Source organism: Carassius auratus, chromosome 6, assembly GCF_003368295.1.
Source record: "Carassius auratus strain Wakin chromosome 6, ASM336829v1, whole genome shotgun sequence".
In the NCBI taxonomy this organism is placed as follows: domain Eukaryota; kingdom Metazoa; phylum Chordata; class Actinopteri; order Cypriniformes; family Cyprinidae; genus Carassius; species Carassius auratus.
The window spans coordinates 27,936,366-27,953,134 of NC_039248.1; the positions used below are offsets into that span (position 1 = coordinate 27,936,366).

At 37.6% G+C, this 16,769-nt stretch overlaps 1 protein-coding gene across 1 annotated transcript; it reads right to left on the reverse strand.

Annotated features, from left to right (window-relative positions):
• Positions 1 to 7,765: 7,765 nt before the first annotated feature.
• On the reverse strand, positions 7,766 to 16,324 carry wnt2ba (wingless-type MMTV integration site family, member 2Ba). Its single transcript, XM_026266259.1, has 5 exons — positions 15,946 to 16,324; positions 12,350 to 12,570; positions 10,747 to 11,024; positions 10,377 to 10,641; positions 7,766 to 9,353 (listed from the first exon to the last, which is right to left on the reverse strand). Exons 1-5 carry the CDS (start codon positions 16,059 to 16,061, stop codon positions 9,124 to 9,126), a joined length of 1,110 nt encoding a protein of 369 aa, XP_026122044.1. The 5' UTR covers positions 16,062 to 16,324; the 3' UTR covers positions 7,766 to 9,123.
• Positions 16,325 to 16,769: the final 445 nt, after the last annotated feature.

Genomic DNA, 16,769 nt, shown 5'->3' on the forward strand with positions numbered 1-16,769 from the left:
GGGTTTTGTTTTCAAGGTGGCAAATGTGCAGTATGTTACGCGTGGGGTGGGAGGCATGTGATGCAGAAGGTAGGTCAGTACAAAACATTCAAATAAATAACGTGTTACACTTATGTTTAATTTTTTTTATTCTGTATATATGGCTACTGTAAATAGTAATCATCACTAAGTGGGTTTTACCAACCTGCAAATAAACACTCTTCTCCTTTAGTTCCTGTCCTGCTGTGAGCACTATCACCTCTGATGTGGGGATGGATTCATGTAATTGGGTAATTACATAATCCTTTCTGCATATTGTACAGTAGGCATATACACTCAATATGGCATATGCATATATATATATTTCAGAAAAGCAGGGCAAAGAGCAAATAACAATAAGAAAGATTTCTTGAGCATATTTTATCATCTGCATCAGCAGAATTATTTCTGAAAACTTAAGAAATAATACAGAAAATTAAGCTTTGCCATCACAGGAATATATTAGTTTTTAAAATATAAACTAGTTAAAAAATGTTTTAATAATATTTAACAACATTACAGTTTTACTCATAAAAAAACAAAATAACAGTTTTTATTAGCCTAGATGTTATTAGCCGAATGAAATCACATCGCTTCATACTAATTTTATACAACAGTATATATATATATATATATATATATATATATATATATATATATATATATATATATATATATGCTCAAGAAATCTTTCTTATTGTTATCAATGTTAAAAACTGTTCTAATGCAAAATAACAAAAATAGAAATACATGTAGTTTTTTTTTTTTTTTTAAACATTAGTTTTATATTTTCTTAAAGTTATGTGTATTATTGTTATGTTCCTGTAGCTCAAGGGGTAGGTCATTGCATTAGCAAGCGTAAGGTTTGGGTTTCGAATACCAGGGAACACATGTTAGGAGAAAACTGTTAGCTTGAATGCAATGCATGTCATTTGGATAAAAGCGTCTGCTAAATTCATACATTTTATTGCCAAATATGGCTGCTGAAGTTACACGGTGTTGTTCATAATCCAGTTTTTGCTCCAGTGTCTTTAAAGCACAACTATTCCCTTTCAACATATTTGGCATGGACATGGATGTTCACAGCTACATATGAGACGAATGCATAGTGTCTGATCATCAAAGGTCCCGCTACCACCTGCTTTCTTTGGCAGTCATCCATACCACGGTCAGACGGGGTCATGCAGGGTCTGTATGAAGCTCCATAAGGTACTGCATGTAGAGTAGAAAAGAGCCAAAAAGACTGGTGATGTTTATCCAGTGTTTATAATGTTTATTCAGTGATATATTTACAAACAAACACTGAAGATGTTAATTGAAGATGTTAATGTCCCAGAAAAACAACCTGGCGAATGCCTGTGAAGGATGAGGGCATGCTTTGCTTGATATCATCACAGGCCTTGACAGAGCTGGTGGCCTACCGCTGGATTAAGTACATTTGGGGCTGTCTTAACTGGCGCTCTCCAGGGGTCTGGATTTGTTCAGGTTGGCAGTTTACTGCAGGTTTAACCCTCCGAGTGTAACGAAAGCTAGTGACAGCCAAGCAAATAGTGTTTGCAGCAGATACTGTCGCATCTGCAAGTCTTTGCTGTATTAAAGCTGTGTCTGTATTACAGCATATCATGCCTCTCTTATATTGCCTTAGTGCTCACTAAGGGGGCGTTTACACAACATAACTGAAATTTAAAACTTGTGTTTTGGACATTCATTTACACAACAACTGCATTTTTGGGGAAAACAATAGCGCAAACGTTTAAAAACTGGTTTGAAAGTGCAATTTTTTGAAAACTATACCATTATTGCTTGTCTACAAAAATCCTAATTTGTGAAAACGGTGTCATCATGCATGTGTGTATTATGTGTTGAGTCAAGTACTTGAAGAATGCATTTGTGTTTCTTTAAAGGGGTCATATGACACTGGCAAAAAGAACATTATTTGGTGTAGTGTAGGTTTAAGGTAAAAAAAAACACTATTTTCTACATAGCATGCATTATTGTTGCTCCTCTTTGCCCTGCCTTTCTGAAATGCATTGATTTTTACAAAGCTCATCGTTCTGAAAAGCGAGGTGTTTGCTGTTTGGCCAAATATCCAGTGCATTGTAATTGGCTGAATATCTCAAGCGGATGATGAAAATGTTATGCATCTTACCGTACTGTGATGCTCTGTCCTGGTGCGATGAGACAAAACCAATAAAGGCATTTGATGCATCCAGTGGGGACATAATTATGGATTATAATGACTAATACTGTGTTTTTAGGCGTTGCGTTATGTATCGCGTCATGTAAACATAAAACCATGTCTGCATTTGTGATCGGAGAAACAACAAACAACAAGCGCTACTCTACAATGCTCAAAACTCACATTTGGATGAGCAGTGGCAAATTCTTTAATTATGAAAATGTACTTACAGGCTGTCAGTCAGAAGCACCAGACTGTGCAAAGTTGGAATTGCCCCGCTTTATAGAAACAACAGCTTTGTAGGCAGGAAACAGTCCACCGCTGCAAACATCTGAATATTTGGGTTGAACTGTTATGGAACAGTGTTGTAAATACAACTTAACCACTGATTTCTAGTTGCATCCTCCTTTAGAAGACCAAACAAAGGGAAGTCATGGCCTAGTGGTTAGAGATTTTTCTCCTAACCCTAAAGTTGTTGGTTTGAGTCTCAGACCTGCAATACCACGACTTAGCTCCCAGGGTGTCGCAGCATAAATGGCTGCCCACTGCTACGGTTATGTGTGTGTGTGTTCACTGCTGTGTGTGTGCATGAATTCTGAGTATGGGCCACCATACTTGGCTGTATGTCACATCACTTCACAAGTAGTTTTGCTTTCATAACGAAACACAGCATCTCCACGACATGGCGGTGGCAGCAGCAACAATACTACAGTGAGATCAAAATTACGCCTTGTTTCTTTGTGTGAACATTTGGGCGCTGTAATGTAAATCTTCTTGCACAGTGACGTGGGCTTGTTTAAATGAGGCATTTTAGGAGGGCGTGGATGAGTCTTAATTTTATAAAGGATTCCTTTTTGGGTTTGAGACAAGTTGAGGAATCTTATCTATGCACAAACAGATTGTAACAGTCCAAAGAGTAAGGAAACCTTGAAATTGCATCATATGACCCATTTAAAAATTGACATTGCCAGTTACAGCATTTTTTGTCATTTTTGCAATGATCATTTTGACAGAGTTGCCATCTGTTTGTGAAAATCTTCAAAAAGACTTCCACAGGTTTTTTTCCCCAGTAAAATTCTTAGGGTATCTGATTTTAACAGTAGCCTACTTAAGTATTTTATTCATACTAAATGTAAGGTCAACTATGCACAAGTCCTTAAACAACTCAAAATTGCAATAAATAAAGGTCGACACAGCTTCTTAAACTCCGGAGTCTTGGTTAAGCTCAAGTACTTAAATGGGTCATCGGATGCAAAATTAAATATATTAAATATTATATGATGTTTTATTATCAAATTTCGGGAGTAGCATGAACCGATAATCAGTCCTGCCAATTCCCTATCAGTAATCACATCATCTTTCCAACCACCATGAGAGAGAACCACTATAAACAATAGAAGCAACCTTACCTTCATTCTCTCTAGTCATTCAGCATCCCTCCACCACCCCGACTCCTAACCGTCGACCCATTACTATGGTGGGGAGCATTCTGCATTCTGGGCACTTGCCGAGTTTGGAGCTCTCTTGCCGGACAGCACGCCAAATACGCATACCATTCTTTCTTGCTTTATTATCTGCAAGGCGAACTCATGAAATGTTGTTTGAACTGAAATGTGTCTTGGCAGTGTGTGTACATAACCATCCTAAAATGATAAAAATCCCAATAAATCATAAGTCTCAGATCAAATCATTCACATATTCTTGGCAGAGTGACATCAAACAGACCCAGGCCACTCCCACAATTGTTGAGTGACACTGGTGTTTAAGCATAGACCCACCCATAGACCCACCCTAAATGAGCTGTCAACAGTCTGCCATTGTTTCTACGCCAGAGCAGGTGTAGAGAAGAATGTCTCCTAAGCAATGGAGGTGTTTTGTTGTTGGATGTAATAATGAACATAGCAGTCAGTATTTACTCTCGACATCTGAGCCACTGAAGATGCAGTGGATTTCTTTTGCTTTTAAGGGTAATGCACCACCGTTCTACTTAATTAAGTCTATGTTCACATGAATCATTTGTGATCCAGCTTTATCTACAGAAGAAGTGAGTTTAAGGTTCTTTTTAATGAATCTTTGCAAATCGCCTTTCCTAATAATGTGCTAGTTAGCCAGTTCCATGACAAATGCAGCTAAAGTATACAGTCTCATGAGAACGCCTGGTCACCCCAAGGAAGAGAAGGGTGGGGTGAGCAGAGCTCATTAGCATTGAAAGGGACATGCACCGAAATGGGTTGCTGTGAAAAGAAAGCTTCTTGAAAGTATCCTTCTAAAAGCTCTCAGCCATGTCCTCATCTCATACTGTATGAAATACATGTGATTCAGCAACTACCTGGTAATGCACTTGCATTCACATAAAGTAGCCTTGTTGATCAGTTTGGGTCAGTAAAGGCAAAACACAAGATGTAATACCTTCAATGCGGTTTTTGACAAAGTAAAAAGGGTGTTATTTTACACTACCATTGAGAAATTCTAACCAAAGTATGTTATAAACTTTTCATTAAGATCCTAAAGAATCATATCAACTTGTGGAAAATGGGCATCTGATGACCCCTTTAAAAAGGGCGTAAGTAAATTAGTATCCTTCCAAAAGCTCTCAGCCATGTCCTCATTTCATACTGTATGAAATACATGTGATTTAGCAACTACCTGGTAATGCACTCGCATTCACGTAAGGCAGCCTTGTTGACCAGTTTGGGTCAGAAAAGGCAAAACACAAGATGTAATACCTTCAATGCTGTATAGATGGCGATATCACTAGTTTGTAGCAGAAATACACTGTTGCAGAAATAGTTAGGCACTATGTAAAATGTAACCTGTAATTGCATTACTCATCACAAGTGTATTGCTGTAAAGAGTACATCAAAAATCAAGTCAAGTAGACAGTAAAAGTATATTTTTAATTATCAGTAAAACTACAAAGTAGCCAGAATATTGAATATTGAGAACTAGAATACTGTAGACACTATGGATGGGCCTGTCATCTTGTAACTGCATAGCAACTCCCTGACAACTACCCACAACACCCTAGTATCTATGTTTGGGTAGTTGCTAAAATGTTGCTTGCTATTCCAAAAGCATATAATTAGCTATGGTCGTTAGTTCTGTTGAACTCTATAGGTAATGACGGAACTTGCAACCATAGTTCCTTTCAGTTAACACACCACTGGCTGGTTGCTAGAGTACTGCTATTAGGAGTATTTGCAGTTGCTAAGGCGTTTCTCATATCTCTTCACAGATCTCCATCTCAAAACGCCTTTAACAAAAATAAAGAGCTCTGTATTTACTCCCTGTAGTGCTGCTGTGCCTCTGTTTTGGAAGTTTTGGAAGAGCTACATTCTTGCCAGCTGACTCACAAGATAAGAGTTTTTATGTGTTAATCCAACGCCGCCGGCCTGTAAGCTCCGTCTGACAGCAAGCGTGCTAACGCTTCCAACCACCCGCTTCTGCAAGCCAAGCCACACTCGTCCCCAAAGGTCACGTATATATAACGCTTATCTCCACCATAAATCTTCTCTCAAGACCAAACACTTGCTGCGAATCTGTGGGCTAAAGCCTGCAGTGGGAAGTACACCATTCCCAATGCGGCTTTCCTGTATGAGCAAGAGTATTCTTAAGGACGCAAAATTATTTTCAAAATGGTGTAGTAGTTACCAGTTCTTGGTTTGGAGAATTGTGAGGATAAGAAACTAAAATAATACTTGCTTATAAAAAATCTAGTGAATGTCATATTTAGTATTGTTTACCATATGAAAATTTTAATTAAAATTGCTTAGAAATGTAATAGCACACCTCGATTGAATTCGCTCATTCGCTACTTTATTTTTCATCTAAATTGCTTCATTTAATTTTTACCTCAATATTTTAAAATCCAGTTGTTCACGTTTTTTTTATTTTTTTTTTATTTATCTATTTCCGAAACAGCTGGTTTATTATTTTTAGCATAACAAGATCAGTATCTTAGACAATTGACTGAAAATGAATCCAGTTGTAAAGACCACACACATATTGGGCTCTGAGGACATGATCACGTGACTCAACGAATATACACAAAGTCTTCGCCAAAGAACAAAAGTTTTGAATGCTATGTTAGCTTTCAGCGCCTTGACTCTATCAATACGTCCTTGTACGGATTAGTGCGCTAATTAAAATGTTAGCCGATTCTGTTTAGGAACATACATAAATTTCAACACTAACCACAAAGTGGCTAGTGTTGCCAAGGGGGTAATTTTACAATGTTCAAAAGTAAACATACTCTGACATGTTTTCCACAAGTCTTTCTCAACACAAGTTTTTCTGGCAAAGATGAGGTGTGAGGTGGAACAACGGAAAACATAATCAGACTAGCTGTGGGAAATTTCTGACATTCCACAATTGGAAATATGTATCTTTGGATGAGCTGCTGAAAATGAAGCAACAATAGAGAGTTATTGGCGCCCTTTGAGACTTCAATCTTGATATAAGAATTACAGAGGTGAAAGCAAATCCAGTCAAACAGCTACAAGCAGCTCTGTCTTACAACGTGACACAAATTAGAATGGCTCGAGATCAGAATTGCTTGTGCGCAGGGGCCAAAATTAACACTCTTCGAAGGCCAAAAAGGAGTAAACATTGGCTTTGGCGAATTAATAAATCTAAACAAGTTGGGGTTTTGTTTTTTAGGAACTGCAACATAATACATGACTGTGATGCATAATACATCATCTGAATTTTGAATATGGCAGGGTTTTTTTCTTCAGTTCTAATAATCAATAATATACAGTAAACTAATGATTTAGAAAATTCTTTGGAAGTTCATATATATATATATATATATATATATATATATATATATATATATATATGCTGTTTGGATATTGTTTATATAGCAACGGCTTTCCTTTTGGGCCTCTTTCGTCAATTGCAATTTGTACAATGACAAAATGAACTTCCACAGTCTTTACCTGACAAAGTTTCAGGTTGCTTTTGATTAATGGTGCCACCATTTTGGACATGCATTACTGACCATTGTGACCACTCAAGCGCTTCATTCACTCATCCATCATAACAGCAAATTTAGAAACAACCATGTTGTCAAACCAAGGTGCTTCATTCAGTGCAGCAAAATGAATGGGGAAGAATGCCAGTCATGCTTACCTGACTATTTTTGCTGCTCAATCTCAGTAAGCTGCTGTCTTATTTTAGCAATGATTTGACATTTAGTGTGGGTTTTACACAAGGACATATATGAATATACAATATATATGAACACATATATGAAGCAAGCAGTAAAACTTTCAGAGAGGCCATTTAGCTTCAGAGTTTTTTTTTTTTTAATGGTTATTTATTTGAACGCATTTAGAAGATATGGTTTATAGTTGCTACTAACTACCTCAGCCTAAACGCAAAGCATTTCAGAGATTTGATGCAACACGTATTGAAAACCGTTTCATTCAACAAGTTTGTTGTTGCAAATTTATGCCTTTTTTATTCTCAGAAACTGCACAGGATCTATCAGATTTTAGTATGCAATTTTGTATGTTGTGTGCAAAAGTTCATCTAACTGTGTGCAAACAGTCTGTGGTCATGGTATCTGATGGTTTGGATTCTTTATTTAAATAAACATCAAATGTCAACGAAAAATCCATCAGGGAAAATATTGAGATACTGATCATAGACAAGTTTTTGGAACCAAACTTTACCAAACCAACAAAAAAGTGCTCATATTCAAAGGGATGTTTAAGTGCTTAGATATTTTAAAAGATAACATGAAAGATATATTTCTCTGATATACAATGACAATGGGATGTTACAATAGACACTTTTGCGTCACATAGTTCTATTGAACTTTGTTCTAGGAACAAGCCAGCATGGTGGTTCCTAGAGAGCCAATTTTTCCCTCGGGCCGTTTTCCTGGTTGCATTTGCACCAGCAGCAGGAATTCTGAAGTGGCCAACAGTGACGTCCTTATTCATGGTAATTTACAAACATCAACAACTGGTGAATGGACGATGAAGTGTTCGGAGCTGTGTTGTGGATTGCGGGTTTTGTGATAACAGAGATGGAATGTAAACGCACAGTTTACGCAATTAAAAATGCATGAAAATCTGACCAAATCTCCTATGAAAACATGCAGTGTTAATCATTGAGGCTGAGAAAATAACTCTGCAGACAACAGGTAAACGACGTTATGGCTGTTTTCCTGAATATTTTCCAAGGCTTTTTAAAAATGTCAGGTAGCCTGTGTTTTGTATGTTTGGCCAAAGTTCCTGAAACAACGTACGTTCTAGTTCCTGTGATGTGAACACACCAAAAACCGGGAACTTCCACCAGTAGTTCTAGGAACTATGAAAAGGTTATTCTGGTGCGAAAGCACCTAATAAATTGATCATTGATCAAATTCTTTCATGCATAAGTTGTGTATCAAAATGATGGTCCATGAAGTAAATGAGAAGTACAGTTATCACATTTTTACAGCACCCTTCAAAGTATTATTTTGGACCATGAAGTGGAATTGTTCTTGTAGTGAAATGCGACTAAATGTGACTCGCTATGTTCTTTGGGAATTTTGAACTGATGCTGTATATTGTTCTTTCCCTAAAACTCTATGCATTTATCAAAGCTGTCCAAAAACATAATTTGATGTATATAGACACAGATATTATCAGCCACATGTGTTTACAGTTTGAAAACAGTTCACAGTTGGTTCTATTAAACACCAGACAATATCCATTGTGTGATTTCCCATGACACCAACCGTCTACCAGTGCTCCAGACTGGCCTGTAATCTCTGTACTTGCATCATTGAAGGCGGGTAAAGTTCAGGGTTCTGCAAGTGGAGATCAGAGCGTTACAGTCAGAAACTACACATTCCACAATGCGTTGGCCCACTTCAAAAACCTGAGAACGGAAAAGCACCAGTAGCTGCTGATTGGTCATGGTCATGGCAGTCAGGTCAAATCAAGCCAGTCGGGTTTCTTATGTGGTTTACAGGTGTGGACGTCCACAGTTTCCTCACAGTCCCTGCACTCCACAGCGCAGCACCACTTGAACTTGCACTCGCATTTGCTCACATGGTTTACACGCGTGGTGTCATACCCACGGCCGCAGCACATGACCTCGCAGCCGTCCATGCCTCTGGAGGACTTGTTACACACCCGTCCTGCTGTACCCAGGGAACCTGAAATATAGATGCAGAATTTTTATAAATCAGGGTCATTATTTTACATTAAACTAAAATGATTCCATTGTGAGTCAATAGGCCATTCACTTATTCAGATCAAGATCTTTTGCTTTAGAAAAGTATTTCAAGGTAACTATAGTTTTTCCATGGGGCAACTGGGTATTTTCAAGTCTGGGCCATATAGTTGTTCACCTCAAAACCAAAAAAGACACAAATGAATGATAATAAAATAAAAATATAAATTGTATTTATTTTTAATAAACATGAACATTTTTGAAGCACACAAATGAAGCACATTTTACTTACTATTATAAAAGTTTTTTTTTCATGATGATTAAGCACGTGTCTTGCGTAGTTGCGCAGTTAATGTGTGCTTTATCTTGGATATTTAATTATCTATGTGTATTTCAATAATCTGGTGGTTCTCATTACTCTCATAATTGTAATAATTTTCATTATTACTGTATTACAAAAATATACTTGAAGGCAATTAGTTTTATCTAAATTGATCAGTTATTGGCAAATACTACGATGTATAAATACTTTAGAATTTAATGTATCTTTTTATTGCATTGCATTAAACTGCGTTGTAGTAGTAATAAATTATTTGAGAAATGTGTTTAATTTTCATGAAATGTAACAATGCAAAATCTAAATAAAAGTGAAGTGACATTCAGCCAAGTATGGTGACCCATACTCAGAATTTGTGCTCTGCATTTAACCCATCCGAAATGCACACACACAGAGCAGTGAACACACACACACACACACACACACACTGTGAGAACACACCCGGAGCAGTGTGCAGCCATTTATGCTGTGGCGCCCGGGGAGCAGTTGGGGGTTCGATGCCTTGCTCAAGGGCACCTAAGTCGTGGTATTGAAGGTGGAGAGAGAGCGGTTCATGCACTCCCCCCACCCACAATTGCGTCCGGCCCGAGACTAAAACTCACAACAATTACTTTTTGATATCCCAACTATCATGGTATAAAAACATTTAGCATGCTCTTTATTCCTTACCTGCCAAACGGTCCATTAGACAATAGTCTGGAGAGTTCTCAATGTATACTAGATCATTTTTGGTCGTCCTCTTGTAATTTCGGTCAGCGACCATGAAGCCTGAACCGTCCTGGTTCATGGTGACCTCCACAGCAGTATTGTACTTCTTTCTCAAGTAGTCCCCTGTTTGCCGGAAATCAGACATAGCCAGCCAGCATGTCCTGAGAGCACATGACCCACTTACTCCATGACACTTGCATTCAGTCTTCATAAAACGCTTTACAGCCTAAAGGAAACAGAATTCAACCCATGACCTATGAACCACTCAATAACATGCTTACCTGTTAGGGTGTATTTTGCAACGATCAAATGTGATCATCTTGACCCTTACCATTCTCCCACAGCGGTTGTTGTGCAGATTCATCAGTGCTCTGGCATCTTTGACCATCCTCTCTCTGGCATCCACAAAAGCTTTGGCAAACTTGATGCCATAGTTGATGTTGTCACTACAGCCACCCCAGTCAAAGTCGCCTTCTTCATCGCTCGCCCGGCCTCTCCTGTTGATGTCGCAGCCACAGATCTTCAGCTCTCCTTGACTGCACGCTCTGGTGATGGCATAAACCACCCCGGCAGAGGAGATCGCATAAACAAATGCTGCTTCACGGCTACCTGATGAAAGAAAAGTGAGAGATTTTTCATAATAGCGTGTTAATTTCTGGGTTAAGCACAGGGTTTTATGTTGACTTTAGCATCAGCCAAATGGCTTGCTTGCAGTTGTCAGAAAATGTTTTAACTTTAAAAACTTTGCTTTTTAGTAGTTTAATAGAGCCAAGCAAGTTTATGAGGCGTAACGCTCTTAGTATGGTGTTAAATCCACTGTGCTTTTGTTATATCAACTCTCTAACATCATCCCTAGGTTTAAGCCCCTTGGCTGGCCTAAGTGCGGGAGGCCACCCTAGAGCTTTCAGACATTCGACTGATTCAGGCTGACACCCCTTCACCTTTAGTTTCTTTGGTCGATTGCACTCATAGCCTTGAGGTGTGTTTTTTTGACCAAAGTAGTGCAAAATGACCCCTATTTTGCTCATTTTCCTCCTCCAGCTCGCACACTGAGCCAGAACAGAGGGTGATATGTCAAAAAGAGCAGCTTTGTCTGTCTGCCAGAGTCATCTGCACAAATATTTACATCTCCTATTACTGTTTATACATCAGCCTGTAGCGAACCCCCCTCCCGACTGGCCACTTGTATTTGGAGAATATCCACTCTCTGTCAGACTTTCGCCCATTCTTGGGAAGTGGAGACTTAAAAGCACTTTTTCCCTGATATCTATCCAACAGACATATTGACGGCATTGTTGTCTTGACTTAATGCTTTACACCGATTTTGTTCTTGCAGCAAGTAAAGCTGTAATGTTGCACCTTTTACTGTACAGTTATATGCCAGCACCTCAAGCTGATTGACTAAAGCATAACCTTATAGGCAAATATGCATGAAAACATAATGTTTCCACAATGGACAAAAAGGCTATTTTAGGACATTTTTGGTCAAAATTCTGATTATTATTATTATTATTTTTTTTTTTAAGATTTTGTTTGTTTGATTGTTTTAATGTGTTTTTGTTTTTTCCATTATTCTCAATTCTAGTTCACATTGAATTTCCATTTAAATATTACTTCATTACAATATTTTTATATTTAAATCAGTGCGTAAACAACCAATATTACCATTCCAGTACTAGTGTAAAATATTTAGCAATTTAAATAGTATATTTCATGTAACTTTTGTATAATATTATATATTTATTATATATTTTTGTTACAATACTGTACTTAAATTAAAACAAAATATGCTTTCTCATGTCTTTCTTTTTGGGGGTGGTTCTACTAGCTTTGGTGGCTTATAAAATATGATTTTTTTACATGATACAAGGTTGCATGCTGTATAATTTTGATGTCAGCCATTGTCAGGAATAAAGTGTAACACAAACACTTACTGCGCAACATGACGCGGCCAAAAACAGTATGGTCTCGCTCCATTGTGCTGCAGTTCCAGCGATGGTGTCGGAACTGGTGCTGGCATTCTCGGATCCACTCTTTGGCTCCTTCTCCAATGGACTGCATGAGATCTGGGTGTCTCTGACAGAGCTGCCTCTGCTTGTTCACCAGCCCTGGAATGTTGTCACATATGACCCTTGCTCCTAAAGCACCAATGTACCTGCAGAAACAGACACATTATTTGACCTAGCATTTGCTAAATTAATAAATGTAATACATAAATATACATTACTGTTGCAGTAGTTGCCCAATGTCTTGTGATTATAACTCAATTGAATGCATAATTATCAAATCAAACACGCTGAACATGAGAAACCCAATTTATAGTTGATCCAGTCTGCCTTCTCTTCTGGGTCCATCTCTTTTAGAGGCTGAACCTTCAAAGTTCATGTCAGCCAAACTTTAATACACATTTTTCTGGAATGCTTGATTCAGTCTTGTCAATCATTCTGTGGTATAAATATTTTTGCATAGCGACCACTAAACTGAATAATTGCCCATCTTCCCAGCCAGTTGATTTCCTTTAGCTGTGCTAGTTCCATGTCTCAGTCTGTTTCTTCACACATAATAAAATAATTTCAACTTAAATCAATTTCGTGTCCCTTAATTTTTGATATTTCGCAATAAATGATACCCCTATCATACTTTACTGTGTCAGCAAAAACTAGTTTGTAAATACATAGTTCGCCCAAAAATGAAACTTCCAACCCAATCTCATGAGAAAACATAAAACTTTTACAAGACGGCCATTTCATATGAATTTGTATGATATGATTGTATGATACCAAGGTCCACCCCAACCCCATTTCATTAAACTGTCAGTGGAGCAAAAACATGTGAACAAACAGTTCGTACAAATTTATGAAACATAAAATAGTTGCAAATTTCCATGAGGTCGCATTGGAAAATTCTTTCACCACAAACTCAGGTCATTCAAAACCTGTGTGACTTACTTTCTCCTGTAGAACACAAAATAATGTATTCTGAAAACTGTATTTTTCAAAAGATGCAATGAGGTCCAGTGTTGTTTTTGTGTTCAAGAAATGAATAAAAAGTCATACAGGCTTAGAACTCTAAGAAAGGGAGTAAATGATGACATAAATTTCATTTTGAGACAAACTATCCCTTTAAGAGCTACTTATTTCTCCATAATTTAGATACACCCCAATTTGTCCTACATCCCATGGTTCTCTGATGACAAATATCTACAAGAGTGCAGCAACAATTGACAATCTTGCATTAATATTTGTCATTATGTTGCAGGTTTCTTGTTAATTAGGCTGACAAAAACCTGGTGGACCCTGTCTGTTCAAGCGCACCACACAGACACCCTGGGTGAGGTTTACACTGTGCTCACACGCCGTTGTCTCCTTCCCGGATCTCATTATCCAGTCAGTCGTGTCTGGGTTTGTGCGACAGCACTCCGTACAAACCTACCAGACAATTTCCACTCCTCTTATGGCTGTCTCTATTGCTCTATCTCTCTCACACACACACACACACTGACATACTAGTGCAAACATACAGCCCAGCGAAAGACTTATTCCTCTCGCTATAAAGCATCCATGGGAGGGCCTGCTGTTGCCGGCTTTGCACGGTTGCCCTGTTGATCCCTGACACACAGAAACACAATCTCGCTCTCCCTCTCTGTTCCAGAACACTTATCAGCTGTATGCGGCTGGGACTGGGAATGGCCACTGCACGTGAGCCAGAAAACCGCTATGCGTGAATTGATTGCAACGATGACAACAATCCCCATAACTGTATAAATTACCGTAGGAACTTAGAGATATTTATCACCACTGGCTCACACGGTTTTGGGCATGCCGCCACGGCTGTCTTGCGGACTCACGCCGTCGAATCCCCGCTGCCTTATGGAGAGCAAAAGGGGCCATACGTATAGTTATTTCAACATAGATGATACAAACGATAACCCTTCTTTCCCCATTCATGAAATACGGTATTATTGTCCATCCTGAGAGAAACCCAGCATTCATTTTAATTGAAAGTATCAAAAAATAGCATGGTCTGAGATTATGCTGTTTACTCAGCTGTGGGGCACTAGGCAGTGCGCTGACTATGTTGATATTGCTACCTCTGAGACGTGATGGGGAACTTATGAATGCTGCAATTAGAGACATTTTTAAAGGCGAAGGCTGCCATTGTGTCATCATGTCTGGTGTTATGCAGTGAAGAAATGGAGATGAAAAGCAATAACTTCAGAACTAAGTCACTTCAAATCTCTATCACCCTAGCAAGTGTGTTTATATGGTGCGTTTAGCACACAAGTAGGTCTGCTGATCCAGCCAAGACCTGTCATAGAACAGTCTAGAATGTGTTGATCAATGTCACTTTAAGACATCAGACTTCTCTGTCTTTACTAACAATTGTCCTGAGAAATGATTAAACGTGGTTTATGGATTTCTGCCATCACCTGCCATCTAGAGCTATTTTTTTCTTTCTGATTGTATCATTTTATCTTTTTTTTTCAGTAATATTGGTCTGATTATACTTATCTTTTTGCTATTTATTACAATTTATTTGCTATTTTAGTACTTTTCATCTGTGTCATACTTCACTAACTGTAAAATACTAACTGCTATTCCTTTTATCGTGCTTTGTAACAAATTGGTCTATGAATGAAAAAATATATATTTAAAGAGGACTGAATTACATGACACACACACACACACACACATATATATATATACATATACATATACATATACATATATATATATATATATATATATATATATATATATATATATATATATATATATATATATATATATGCTGCACAATACACACACATTATATACTGTACTTTTTCAATTTAAAGTCAATTTAGAATCTCAAATGTATATTTATATTTGCTGAAAATTTGTAATAATATTATTTTGACATAGGCTTTTTTTCCCCAAACTTTTAATCCATTATTTCTCTACTGTAGTCTGAAATGCTTTTTTTATTTTGTATTCTACTTTTCTAGATGATCAAATGCTTGATCCTCCTGCCAGAAAAAATATATCATAATCACATAATTAAAGGGGACCTGAGTCATATCTATAGTGATGGACAAAAGTTGGAATTAGTTTATTCAGCCATGCCATATACTGCATTAAGGAAAAATACGTGTTTCCCACCCTTGTACAAAAGTGAATGTATGTAGGTTTACTATATAAACTAAATTCAAATGTAAAAAAAAATTATATGGTTTCGTCCCAAAAAACTTTGCTTTTCTAGTTACAGTCATAAGAAATTATCTGATCTGCAGTCATAATTTGGAACCATACCTGAATTAAACGAGCTATTACACTGAAATCTCTTTTTTTTAGTGTTTTATTTGATTCGAAATTAATTATTACCATTAATCACATGATTAGTCACATATTGGACACAAATTAAATGCGCGTAGGCTACTTGTTATTGGGAACAGTTCTGTTGGTTTAATTTAAGTCTGTATGCACCTAAATTCGATTTCTAAAAGAAAATGAAGATGAGCCAATGAGTAAAACACTTTAGAAACACCTACCACCAGGACGAGTCCACACTGGGAGTGAACGTGAGCAGTAAGATGAAGGGCAGGTAGATCCTGGGAGCAGAGCCGCTAGGTTCACGGCGTGACTGAACTCCAGCAAAGCCTCGCATGATTTACTCGGTCAGTATATAAACACATCCAATAAAAAAATAAATAAAAAAAAAATGAAAAGAAAGGAAAAGAATAGAAAAAGTCACAGGTTCATAACAGCTCTTGAGATACTTTATCCTTCATAATTCAAATAGTTTATCTTTCCACGATATAATCGATTAAATCACTCAGAATGAAAACAGACGCATCCATATAAAATACTGAGCATTCATGCGTATCCAAATTGAGTTCCTTTAGGTCGAATCTGAATGTGGTGGTTTATAGTCCAGTGAGTGAGGTACAGTATCTGTCCCGCAGAATTAGATCCAGAGGCAGGTCTCTGATTGGTGGGGGAGTCTGCGCGCTCATTGGCTGAAGTCAGCACGAGGAGACGAGATGAATGAGCGGCGCGCGCGATGCTGTCACAGATAAAATCTGCGCTTCTCAACACGCATTACTCTGACAGCTTACAAAGAAGTAAACCATCGTTTTTGGACACAAACACGATGGTAATACCATGTTTATTGTAGTACCTTAGATTAACATAAAAAATATATAATTTTATGTCTATTTTAGTGAGGTAATTGTTCTCTACCCTGGTATGCAGTGACTTATGCCTCCGACAGGCTAACGTTAACTGTCCCAAAGTCTATTTAGACACTTATATTTAAAAAGAGTTTTAGGTTCATAAAAAATATCAAAACAGGTTTCATTTACTTTTAAGACAG